This window comes from Metopolophium dirhodum, chromosome 4 (assembly GCF_019925205.1).
Source record: "Metopolophium dirhodum isolate CAU chromosome 4, ASM1992520v1, whole genome shotgun sequence".
Lineage (NCBI taxonomy): Eukaryota > Metazoa > Arthropoda > Insecta > Hemiptera > Aphididae > Metopolophium > Metopolophium dirhodum.
Genome location: NC_083563.1, coordinates 13,342,763 through 13,355,541, shown reverse-complemented (window position 1 = coordinate 13,355,541; position 12,779 = coordinate 13,342,763). Strand labels below are relative to the sequence as shown.

General features: G+C 28.9%; 1 protein-coding gene across 1 annotated transcript; it reads left to right on the top strand.

Annotated features, from left to right (window-relative positions):
• The first annotated feature begins 92 nt into the window (after nt 1-92).
• On the top strand, nt 93-4,062 carry LOC132943747 (probable ATP-dependent RNA helicase DDX56). The gene is made up of 9 exons (XM_061012830.1): nt 93-337; nt 459-620; nt 721-858; nt 2,317-2,504; nt 2,587-2,847; nt 2,906-3,082; nt 3,165-3,306; nt 3,372-3,614; nt 3,693-4,062. The coding sequence occupies exons 1-9, from the start codon at nt 284-286 to the stop codon at nt 3,966-3,968; spliced, it is 1,641 nt and encodes a 546-aa protein (XP_060868813.1). The 5' UTR covers nt 93-283; the 3' UTR covers nt 3,969-4,062.
• The last annotated feature ends 8,717 nt before the right edge of the window (nt 4,063-12,779 follow it).

Below are 12,779 nucleotides of genomic sequence, written 5' to 3'. Positions count from 1 at the left end.
ATCATAGAGTTCAACCGTTGTGTGGTAATAGATAATAATTGATAACACGAATTTCAGTCTGGTCCATAGATAAGTATAATATATACATTCATATTTCGTGCTACGCAGTAATGCAGCGTGTTATTCGGTATTCTGATTCTGCTCATAGGACTGTGCGAGTGATAGCCGGTCGGAATACAATATAGGAGCGTTCTATCACGTGCTTGTTTTGTCTGCATTCTGCACAATTATTGTTTTTATAATTTAATTTTAAATTTTGTTTATTTTTTCCATTCCTTTCAAAATGGAATCTCATGTTAATTTTCACCAAATGAATATAGACGATCGTATACTTAAAGTGGGTGTTATACACTTAACTAATATAATATTTTCTGTTTGCATTATAGATGGATTTGTTTTAAATCTATTCCAAACTTACAAAAGTGATTTTATTTTAACGTATTATTATTTCACAACAGGCAATTGCGAACCAAGGATGGACAGAACCCACACTGGTTCAAGAACGTGGTATCCCTCTGCTGTTGGAAGGCAAGGATATGTTGGTGAGGGCAAGAACTGGATCTGGAAAAACTGCAGCGTTTGTTATACCAGTAATTCAAAAAATATTAGAATTCAAAGATGTAAGAAAATGATTTATTGTCAATAGTTAGGTATTAATTATTTGTCAATTTCATAAGTTCATAATCGATAATTACAATTGTTTAACTACAAATGTTTTAGATAAATGCTGATACTTATTGTACACAAGCATTAATATTAGCTCCAAGTAAAGAACTATGTAGCCAGATTTTTAAGAATATACTCCAGTTAACTATCAAATGTTCAAGAGATGTAAAATGTGTCGATATATCTGATCAAGTTAGTAGTCTTACAATTGAAAAGTAAAGTTGAATTTCTAATTATATTTTTATATAACGATTTATTATTTTTTATAACCAAATAACTATACGATCTGACAATCTGCGTATGATTGGCTAAACATTTTGGCCCAGTAAATTACAGTGTGATTGAGCTTATATTATAGGCCCACCAAATATATTATAATAATCAATGATAATTTCCATAAACACCCTTTTTTTTTTAGGAATTATCTTATTTATAATTTAATATTTTAACTTGTGAGTACGTAACTTTTTTCTATGACCACCCAAATTACTAACAAGTTTCACTTTCCTACCGGAAAATATGTTAAAATAGTAATTCAAAGCATTTTTACTGCCTCAAAAAGTGATGATAGTCACATTTTTTTTAAATAAATGTCATAAAATTAATACGTCCAGAATATAAAATATTAAAAACAAATTTTATAAAAATGTCAACGGTTTAAAATAAAATATAAATTAACTCATATATAATATTACTTAGTGCAGCCAAAATGACATCCAAAATCGTGATATTAGTATGCAACAATAAACATTGTTGACACGCAGTTGAATATTATCAAATAATATGAGTATTCGTTTAGTATGTGACCTACTGTAGTGAGTATTCATTTAGTATGTGACCTACAGGAACGATAATTAATTTAAAAACAGTCAAATTAAAAAATCATAAAATTATTTAATTAATTAGAAATACAAATATAAAATAACACAGGATTATATTTAATAATGTTCAACAAAATATCAGTTTAAAAAAAATGTATGAATACAGTGAATAACAGCAATATGTCAAAACTATTCAAAAAATAACATTATAAACTAATCGTATTTTATTTTTAAATAATTTTTATTAATATACTTTTTGTATATTACTTAAACAATTTTAAAAATATATCTTACCTGTTAATAGATCTGTACTCGTACGTTGCCCCTACATAATATAGATAATCGTCATGGTAGGTAACATACTAAACTCGATTTTCACTCGGTAGGTCACATACTAAACAAATACCATAATTTGTTATCGAAGTACATCAGCCCAGAGTTTTAATATAAGGTTCTGCCTTCCGAGAAATTTCCCGGTAACGGTGGACCAATTATAAATTATAAAATCCGGGGAAGTCTCTGCTGTATAGTAGGTGTCAAGTGTATTGAGTAGGTTGCTGTAATGGATATGTTAAATTTAAATTCAGTGATAAATCATTGCATATAAAAAACAGTTCTGAGCAGAGACAATTTGTCTGCAGTCTTAAAGGCATCAGCCTATAATTCTAAGAATATTTTATTTGAAGCATTTTTACTTTTCCAAAAGATGATGACACTCAAATAATAAAAAAAAATTAATAATTAGTTGTAAAACCCATATATATATTATAATATTTATTCATTGCTCTATTGAGAATCTAAAATCTAAACAAACTGTTGATTTATTTAGATTGATATGAAAGAACAACAACCTTTATTAAATATACCGCCTGATGTTATTGTGGCCACACCAGCTAGAGCATTGCTTCATTTACAAGCAAAAAACATGACACTTAAAAAACTTCAAACACTGGTGGTTGATGAAGCAGATTTGGTATTCTCATTTGGCTTTGAAGAAGAAATTAAAGAAGTTATCAAGTGAGTTAAATCAAAATTTCAAATGTTAGTAAGTACTATTTTAAATTTTGAATGATTGAATACATGTCCTGATATGCTATAGATTTTTACCAAAAACATATCAAGCTGTTTTGGCTAGTGCAACATTATCAGAAGATGTTATGGCATTAAAAAAACTACTTCTACGAAATGCTGTCATATTAAAACTGCAAGAACCTGATTTGGCTCCATTATCACAGTTAACTCATTACAAGTTGAATGCTGAAGAAGAAGATAAAGCTGTAATTTTATACTGTATTTTTAAGTTAAAACTTGTGAAAGGAAAAACTATAGTATTTGTTAATTCTGTGGATAAATGCTACAAGTTAGTATATTTTCTAATTTTCATGAAGTTCATCTATAATAGTATTTTTCTTTGTTAGGTTAAAATTATTTTTGGAACAATTTGGTGTTCATACCTGTGTATTAAACTCTGAACTTCCTGCCAGTTGTCGGTGTCATACAATAAATCAATTCAACGATAATATATATGATATAATACTTGCATCTGATGAAAAATTTTTAGATGAAGAACATGAAATAACTTCAACTAAGACAAGGTAAATAAAAAATCAAGCTTTTCAATTTTTTTTTTCTTACTGTTAAATAGTTACATATATTTATTTATAATTTCTATTTTAGTAAACGTAAACATGATAAAGAATTTAGTATAGCAAGAGGAATAGATTTTCAATTTGTGTCAATTGTTATTAACTTTGATTTTCCACAAGATATTTATTCCTACATACACAGAGTAGGTCGTACAGCGAGAGGAAAAAATAAAGTAAGAAGGTTCTCTTTTGATACTTAATTTTCTAAAATTATTAATTTCTCATATTATTTGCTTAGGGAACAGCCATATCTTTTTTAAATATTAAAGAACAAAATTTATTAAAAGATGTCGAAGATTACATAAAACAAGGTATTTCAGAAGAAAATGACATATTCCAAGATTTTAATTTTAAATTAGAGGAAGTTGAGGGATTTAGATACCGAGCTAAAGATGCTTGGCGAGCTGTCACTAAAATTGCTGTTAGAGAAGCTCGACTAAAAGAAATCAAATTTGAAATGTTAAATTCAAAAAAATTAAAAGTAATACAATGATTTTATTTTATTATAATCTAATACTGTTAAGTTTATCTAATTTGTAATTGTACATTGTTTATACAGCGATATTTCCAAGAAAATCCCCGTGATTTATTGTCTTTGAGGCATGACAAAGCTTTACATACAGTGAAATTACAAGATCATATGTCAGATGTTCCCGATTATATGGTGCCTACTTCTTTAAAAGAATATATAAAAACACAAGAAGAAGAAGATAAAGGGATTAAAAAAAAGGATAAAGCGTATTATAAGAAAAAACAAGTTGGATATAAAAAATATCATAAGAAAAAAACCAATCCTCTTCTTGGAATGGAATATACTGGATTGAAGAAAACGTAAACAATCTGTAGTATTTAATGTTGTTTTAATTACTTTAATGTATTGTTTTACTATTTATTTTCATAGAGAAATAAAATCACTATCAATGCATTTATACTTTTATACAACATATTTTATTAGTTATGAATTTTTTTTTTTTTTTATTGATCTTAAGCTTCGGCAACTATGGCCATTAGCTGTAGTGGTTTGTTTGTGGGTTGTTAGTGTTGGTAGGGGAAGGAACACGTGTGTGTTGGGTTTGGCAGAATTTTTGATTGGGCACCCGTAGGTATCTGCCATGCCCGGGTGGGGGATGGCAGCACTTGTTCTCCGGACACCGTGACTTGCACGGAGAAAAATGCCGCCCGGTGGTCGAGGATCGAACTCAGACCGGCTGTGCCGAATCCGTCGCGTTAGACCGCTCGGCCACCTCGTCCCCCAGTTATGAATTTGTTATTATCTGGGCTCGTAAGTTCATGTATCTGTATGTTTTTTCTGCCATAAAGAAAAACACGCTAACTGAGATACTAATTTTTTCATAACAATAGTAATAATTATATAAAATTTAATAGTGCATGTTTTGGGTGTAAAGGCATATTTGGCATTTAATCGATTTTTTTAGAGTTGATGGCGCATATTATTTCATACAACAATTTTTTAGACATTTGAAAAGTTTCTTGGTTCTTATTTACTTTCCCGTTTACAAAATGTTTTTATTTTATTAATTTTGATTGTTAAATATATACAAATTAAAAAGAATGAAATACTTTTAAAAGGATATATTCTTATTATTTTAAAATTTGCTCATGATTTTTTACATAATGCATATTTTGAGTGCATAATTTAAAAATGTTAGGACGTATAAATGCATATTTTCGAACTTTTTAGTGCATATTTTGCCAATTTTTAGTGCACAAACTTACAAGCCCTGGTTATTATATATCATTGACATATTATAATATGCTACCTAGTCCCTAGTACTGGCTAATAGTCGTCACATAATTCAGGTGTTTGTTATTTGTACTATTTGCATACTTTACAAATTTATTGTGTTTGGTTTCTTCTAATCATATACTGAGTATGTGCGTAGCCGCGTATCACATAGGAAACAATACCCAGAACAACATGTACAGAGCTCTTACTGTTCAATATATCTGATCTAATAGGTAGTAGATTATGCTCCTTAGTTATTATTATGAATGCTGGAGTAAGGATGTTACATTATGTACATGTTTAAATTATAGTCTATAAACACTGGATATAAAAAAAATACTTAGACACTTAATATATATTATATAGGTTAGGTACCATATTATAAATTATAATTACATTTCTTAAACTATATATATAACTTAATAATTTTTATTCGATTAATGTATTATGTAAGTAATAACATTGATTATAAATACTAATATAATATAGTCAATTGTAATAATAATATGTTATAACAGTTTACTGCTAATTGTTTTATTTTTTATTTATTTTTCAGTTTTTTTACAGTTGTAGGTAATAATGTTTAAAAAAAATCACATTTTTGGATACAATCATATTTAATTAAATATAAAAATTGTTAAGTTCAGTTGTTATAATTGTAAATTTTAAAGAAAACTGTAAGTGCTGGCCGAAAAGGGGGCCGCCAATAAATTTTATTCATAGGTAACTTGATCCGAGGAAAATCATACACACACATATGTAAATTGTCAATTAATTGTCATTGACAAATATGGCAATGTAAGGGTTAACTATAGGTAACTAGACATTTAATTAACATAATATATAGTTACCTAACTAATATTATTACAAAAAAGTATCTTTTATATTACAAAGTTTATAAGACAAAGTAAAAGTCTATTTTTAAATGTTTAACCTATAAGTACATATTTCAAATTGTATGATTAGTTTCATACTTATACATATTATTTATAATTAATATAAACAATTAATCTGGGGGAGATTAGTTCAATTAATCGTGAATCTGAAACTTGGTTATCAAATGATATAATTGACACTGAATTTGGTATGATTACCAATAGTATTTGCATGACTGCATTGCCTGATGCAAGGTGTATTGTATCAATACACCTTGGCCTGATGTAATAAATTATTAATAAATATATGTGGCAATCAGTGGTGGAGGTGTTCTTATTGGTTATTGCTGCAAAAAACAAGTTCTTTAGGTGTTGATTAACTCCATGAAAATCATTTGAACAGGTGTTTGTAAAAATTAATTTTAAATGTTACTTGTAAGTTTATCATCCACTTAGGCTTGATATAAGTGATATTGGTATTTATATAGATAAACATACCTACTACTATATGATCAGCATTTAGCATTATTGATATTTATAACTAGGTATATATCTATTGTGATTATTATAATCTTAATATTAGATCAAGCAAAAGCATAGCTCAGGTAGCCTGGGACAATGACATAATTAGGTTTTTGTCTTGGGGGGGGGGGGGGGATATGACTTTATCCAGTAGCACGGCCTTTAAAATTCGATGCCTTAAGTTAGGACTCTGAAAAATGTTGCATATTATATACAGCCTAGCTATTGAGGGGGGATTGATCCCCCCTCCCCGTAAATACACCACTGAACTGCAAGGATGGTCTGCTAAAACGTTTAAATATAAATCTAGCTGTTGATATACATGACTTATGTTTTCCTAACAGATATAGGTATGTAAACTCCTAAACGCTTTAGGTTAAGTACTTTATTCCTAGCTTTAGAGTTTAGGTATTAAAATTAAAAATGTTATTAATTTTTAAGAACAAAATAAGTTACAAATGTTTGTTTTTGTCGTTTTTGACGAATTTGTGAAAATCCGAGACTTGAAACTTGAACTTCTCTGCAGGCTACACCACTGCCATGAGTTATTTTTTGAGTTTATAGTGGATGAATACTAAATGCTTACATATAAGTCGCACACTCGTACGATATAAAGGGATATGTGTCATGTATGGCGTAATTTGTATACGCGTCGATATATCTGTTACTGTTAATGTCCGCATTTGGTGAGTGATGACAATCACCTATTGAATATCGACATGCACGATGCACCTACTGAATTGGTGAGTGTCGAAAATAATATAGACATAAACCTACCAACTAAGTACTAGTGAATGTTCACATTTACATCAGGATTTTGGCCAATGTTGAAATACACACACGGTTTTAGTTTATGTTTCATAGGTACGTCTTCGCACATAATATACTATAGTACTATAGTTTATAGACAATAATATAAAATAGAAATAATACGTTTAAATATAAATTAATATAGAATATATGTGTATAGGTAGCTGGTAGATACGGAATTTGTTCATCACACTTACAAAGTTATAGGTACTAAATGTATCTAAACTACTAACTAGTAGCTGGCAACTTCTAATCTCAAGTATTTTTGGTCACCCTTCCATCGATAACTTCAGCCACAGTAGCTGTGACGTAGATACCTATATACATTGCGCCGTTGACACACCATTAGCTAGGTAGTGGAACTTTACTGCGGAAGTTTTACTCGTTAATAACACCAGATCATTTAAAAGATTTCTAAATAATATTTATCCATTTATTTTTTTTTGAAATTATAATATACGCATATAATGCTATAATATATATATATAAGTATATATTGTAAATAACATATCTATCAATTATCATGGCTATATACACATAATTATGTAGTTGCAAGTTTCAGTTGTTCTATATTTCTAGCTATAGTGATAGTCTGTAAGTTAGATAATGAATAACTATACATTTAGTTTTACTAAAACAGTAAAACTTATCTGGTAAAATTTAGTTATCTATCCAGTTCTTAGAAAAACTGCAGTCTGAATCAGCGGACTCAGATTTATAATTCTTATTTAGTGACACCTTTAACAAGACTAATTTACGATAATCAGCGTTGAAACAATTAGGTAATAAATTAAAAAAAGGTAGGTAAGTGGATGTCGCTCTGCTGTACAGTATGTTACAAGTGGGTCACTGTAATAGATGGTGTTAAATTTGAATTCAATGATATAATATCATTGAATAAGAAAAACGATTCTGAGCGAAAACGTCAGCCTATGATATTACCAAGTATATTTGATGATATTATTGGGAATAAAGTAATTTATATATAACCTATTTACGTGGAGCCTTGTTTTAAATTTTCAATCCTTAGCCATAAAAGTTATACATTTATAAATTTTTAACCACAAAATAATTAATAAATTATAAATTTGATAAATGTTGTCAAAATTTGAACTTTAAATGCTTATAAAAAAAAATTGTGCCTATGTATTTTTAATATTTTCAACTGCTATTAGAACGATATATCAGGAGCCTTATATTAAATTTTTACGCTTTTTTACCCAACAAATAAAATTTTATTCATATTTTTAATTGAAAACATACAATATCCATAAACAGCTCAAAAAGTGTCAAATTACTTTCAAAATTTTATCGTGTATAGAAAATGCTAATATAAACATTCAGTGAAATTTTCAAGTATCTACAGTCATATGTTTTTTAATTACAACAAAATAAGAAAATTGTTACATGAGAAATCAAGTGGATATCAAATGTTGTAAAAATATAAATTTCAGACGCTCATAAAAATTTAATTTAAGTTTCTTGTAGGCATTTTTTTTTTTTTGATAAAGGTAGACAAGCTTATGAGTAATCTTACATTACATTTTCAAATCTTAGATTTAAAAAGAAAAATTTTTATGAATTCTCAACTCAAAATAATTTGCTAATTTTCGTGATTTTTCCGTATTTTGTCAAAATTTGAACTTTAAATGCTTATAAATAAAAACTGTGACTAAGGATTTTTAATTTTTTTCATCTGCCTTTGAAACAATAACCTAGGAGCCTTCTATTAAATTTTCAAGCTTTTTTACTCAATAGATAACATTTTATTGATATTTATAGAAAAAAAACTAAAAAAAATGGAAATTGACAATGTCCGTAAATAGCTCAAAACAAGTCAAAATATTTGAAAAATGTTATGGTGTATAGGAAATGCAATTATAAACATTCAGTCAAAATTTCATGTCCCTACAGCCTTTTGTTTTAGAGTTACACCAAAAACCAAAATCGATTTTCTCGAAAACAGATTTTGCCTAAAAATTCCCGTTTTTCTTTTGTTTTTCACGTCGCTTTTGAAAACTACTGGGAAATTTTTACTTTTGACCCCTCAAAGTACCAACTAGATTCACTTTCCTATCAGAAAAGTTACTGTTGAAGAAAATCCAAGCATTTTTACTGTCCTAAAAGGTGATGACACAAAAAAATCAAAAAAAAAAAAAAAAAAAATCGCTCCGCTCAGAATCCAAAATTAATATGTGCTAATATCATAAAACAAGAGCAATTACATTTAATTATACAATTTTATTGATTTTAGAGTGAACAAATTACGATGATTTTATTAATATGTTTTACTCGCATAATAAGTATTAAAACGCGGTGAAGTTGTTGAAACCTCCTAAGAAATGAATTCAAAAAAATATTTTTTATTTTATTTATTATTCGACAGTACGATTGTTGACGTTCACCATTTATTAAATATAATTCAGAGGACGCCACACCCACATGAGTTGTCTCTGTCTTACTCACGTACGATGTACACAAAACGCGTTCACGCAGTCTGACTGTCTGAGTATAAATCGCTCAATTTTGGTTCTAGAGTAAAAATACCTTTTATAAAATTGAATTGTGACAATATTTTTGTGGGTAAGTCGTTGCGTTTTTTCCATTATACCTACTCAATATAACGTTCATTATATCGTTTAGAAATAGCAAAAATTTCAACATTTTTAAAATACCTTTAACTTTTTCAAATTTAAATTTTTTAAGAAAAACTCAACGTCTTGTCCCCCAAAATATTGTCATCTTTTAATTTTGTAATAGTTGTTTTTATTTTAACACCAAAATTGAGCGAGTTATACTCGGACTGCGTAAACGCGTTTTGTCTATGTCGTATTGTCGTCTATGTCGTCTATGTCGTTACGTGTTTAAGACGGAAAGTGGAGACTACACATGCGGGTGTGACGTCCTCTTAATTATATTTATTATTAATTAATCAATGCGTTCACATTACAAACAAATAACAAAACTTATTTACATATTCTTGCCATAGTGGCGTGTTAAACATTTTTCTTAGTTGAGACCCAAAAATAATGTTCTGTACCAAGTACTATACCGACTGGCGACCACATTAACCCCTTTGTATGATCTATAAAACATAATCAGTACTTATGCCCAGTGCCGCATTTAGACATTTTGCGCGCCGGTGCAAATAAAAATTTGCGCTCCCTAAGCCCCGGTGAAAAAAAATTGCTCCCCCCTAATGGGCCTACCCACGGAAAATATTTGAGATAGATCCTCATTAACCTTTTAGATTTTGAGCAAAGAAAAGAATATTTGTTTTACAATGTGATCTTTTTTTCAAAAATATTGTTTAGTAATTGCTTGATCTTCTCTCCGCAAAGATACATTTGAATTTATGTCACTTAAACCTTGCTTATAATTCAGTACTCGGTGCACACGAATTGCGTACCAAGTCAGGTAAACGAACCTTTTTGAACGAATTGCGTCCCGGACGCAATTCATGTTACTTTTTGCCTTAAGGTATTTTTTAGTGGTTTCCAAATTTATTAAAATTTTTTAACAATTTAAATATTTATCACAAATATTATTATTATATGAAAACTAAAAAATATATGCAAACCGATACAACAATATTGATAAGAAGTAGTCTTGAAAAACGACGAGTACCAAGAAAACCAATAAGGGAAAAAATACAATTTATAGAAAATAAAATAAATCAATTAAATAATAATGAAATCACGATTAAAGATTATGTTAACATATTACCCAATAAATATAAATACAGACAAAATTAAATCAATACTTTTGATATTAACCTATGACTTATAAATCTAATAATTTTTTTAAAAATATGTGAATATGACCATATGATATTATGATTTTACAATTTAAATTTGTTAAAAATATGTGAATATGACAATTTATTATATACGATATTATGTTTTCACAGACATATCTTTATTATTTCAATGTCATTTTAAGAACCACTCAACTGTAGATAAAAAGGTAACACGAATTGCGTCCGGGACGCAATTCGTTCAAAAAGGTTCGTTTACCTGTTTTGGTACGCAATTCGTGTGCGCCCTCAGTACTCACCATATAAGTTGTTTTTTTAAATATATTTAAGTAGGTAATTCATGAATAAATAAAATAAAATTATATAAAACTATACAAATTAATATTTTATATTTTTTTGTATTCATATAGTATTTTATAATGTAACTATATAATATAAAATTTAAATTTTTCTTCTCGAAATGAGGGGGGGGGGGCTGGGACGGATTTTTGGAAATTCACCAGAGGGTAGGGGTTTAACTTGCAAACTCTGAAAACCAACTTATAAATACTTACAAATAAATATCTTTAACTTACAATTGGTCCGGATTGATTCGGCCGATATGGGGGGGGGAGGGCAACTTCACACACGTGAAAAACCTAGCTTTGATGAAATATATGAATATATGATACTATATATAATTTATTATTCGTACCGTCGGCAGTTTGCCGAAAGTTTCTTGTGAATTGCAATAATTTTTCGTTCATTTTATTAAGAAATTGTGAAAAATGCTCTAAAAACTAAGAAAATGCAAAATAAAAATAATCAGTATCACCAAAAACACTTTTTATACTTACAGATCAACGTTACAAAACATCAGAAAAAAAGATGCCTTAAGAATTTGCATCAATATCCCAGCCTTACTTACAAGACGTAATAAGTAATAAATAATAATTGTGTTATAAAATAGCACGCCGCACACGATAGCAAAATACGCCGTATTGCTCGTATTATTATAAATAACTGATGTCTATTGACATAATCACAAAAAATTTGGGAACTGTTACTAGGTATATTCACGGACTAAGATGTCTTAGTTCGTGGGTATATTAATAATTAACGATTGCTGATAGCTATATTGCTATAAATACATTGGTTATTTGAATAATACATTTCAAACAGCATAATACTATTTTATTAAATTATATTATATAATACTGTTATTAAAATAATTAAAATTATAAAATTTTAATAATTCACAAGTAAACAAATTTCTGACCAAAAAATGTTGGCGCCCCCAAAATACTGGCGCCCGGGGCAGTTGTACCCAGCGCCCCCCTTAAATGTGGCCCTGTTTATGTCTTATTTTAGTTTTTTTTATTATAAATACGTTTTTGGGCTGGACATGAGTTTTTTATTTCTGACCGATTTTTTGTAAGGTTTTTTTTTTGTCAACAAAAACATATTAAGAGGATGTCAGCGCACTATTTGTTTTCTCTCTGGCCCACGCGCAACATAGACAAAATGCATTTGCGAAATTGGAGGGGATGCGCGCTGCCGGACATAAATTGGTCGCCGAACGATATGTTCTCTTTTGAAAACGGGTATACTACGGGTACTAACGGGTACTAAAACTTTAGTTAATAGGTCTATGATAGGAACTATAGGACCTGTGACATCTACGCTTGTGCGACTGCTTATATAAATCAATCTGCGCCAAACATTAAAGATAAGAGACCACGCGCTTCGCATATCACTGAGGTCATACAGTTATGTTGGCTTCATAAATTGTTTGTATGACTAATCTCTATCCATTGAATATGATCTAAGATTTAGACTTCTAAATTGCATAGACTCTATAAACATGCCTTGAAAAAATGTCAACATTATCATGCTTCTAAATATTTTAATCCGTAGAATATTGACTCAGTAGGTTAGATAATGCACTATTTATAG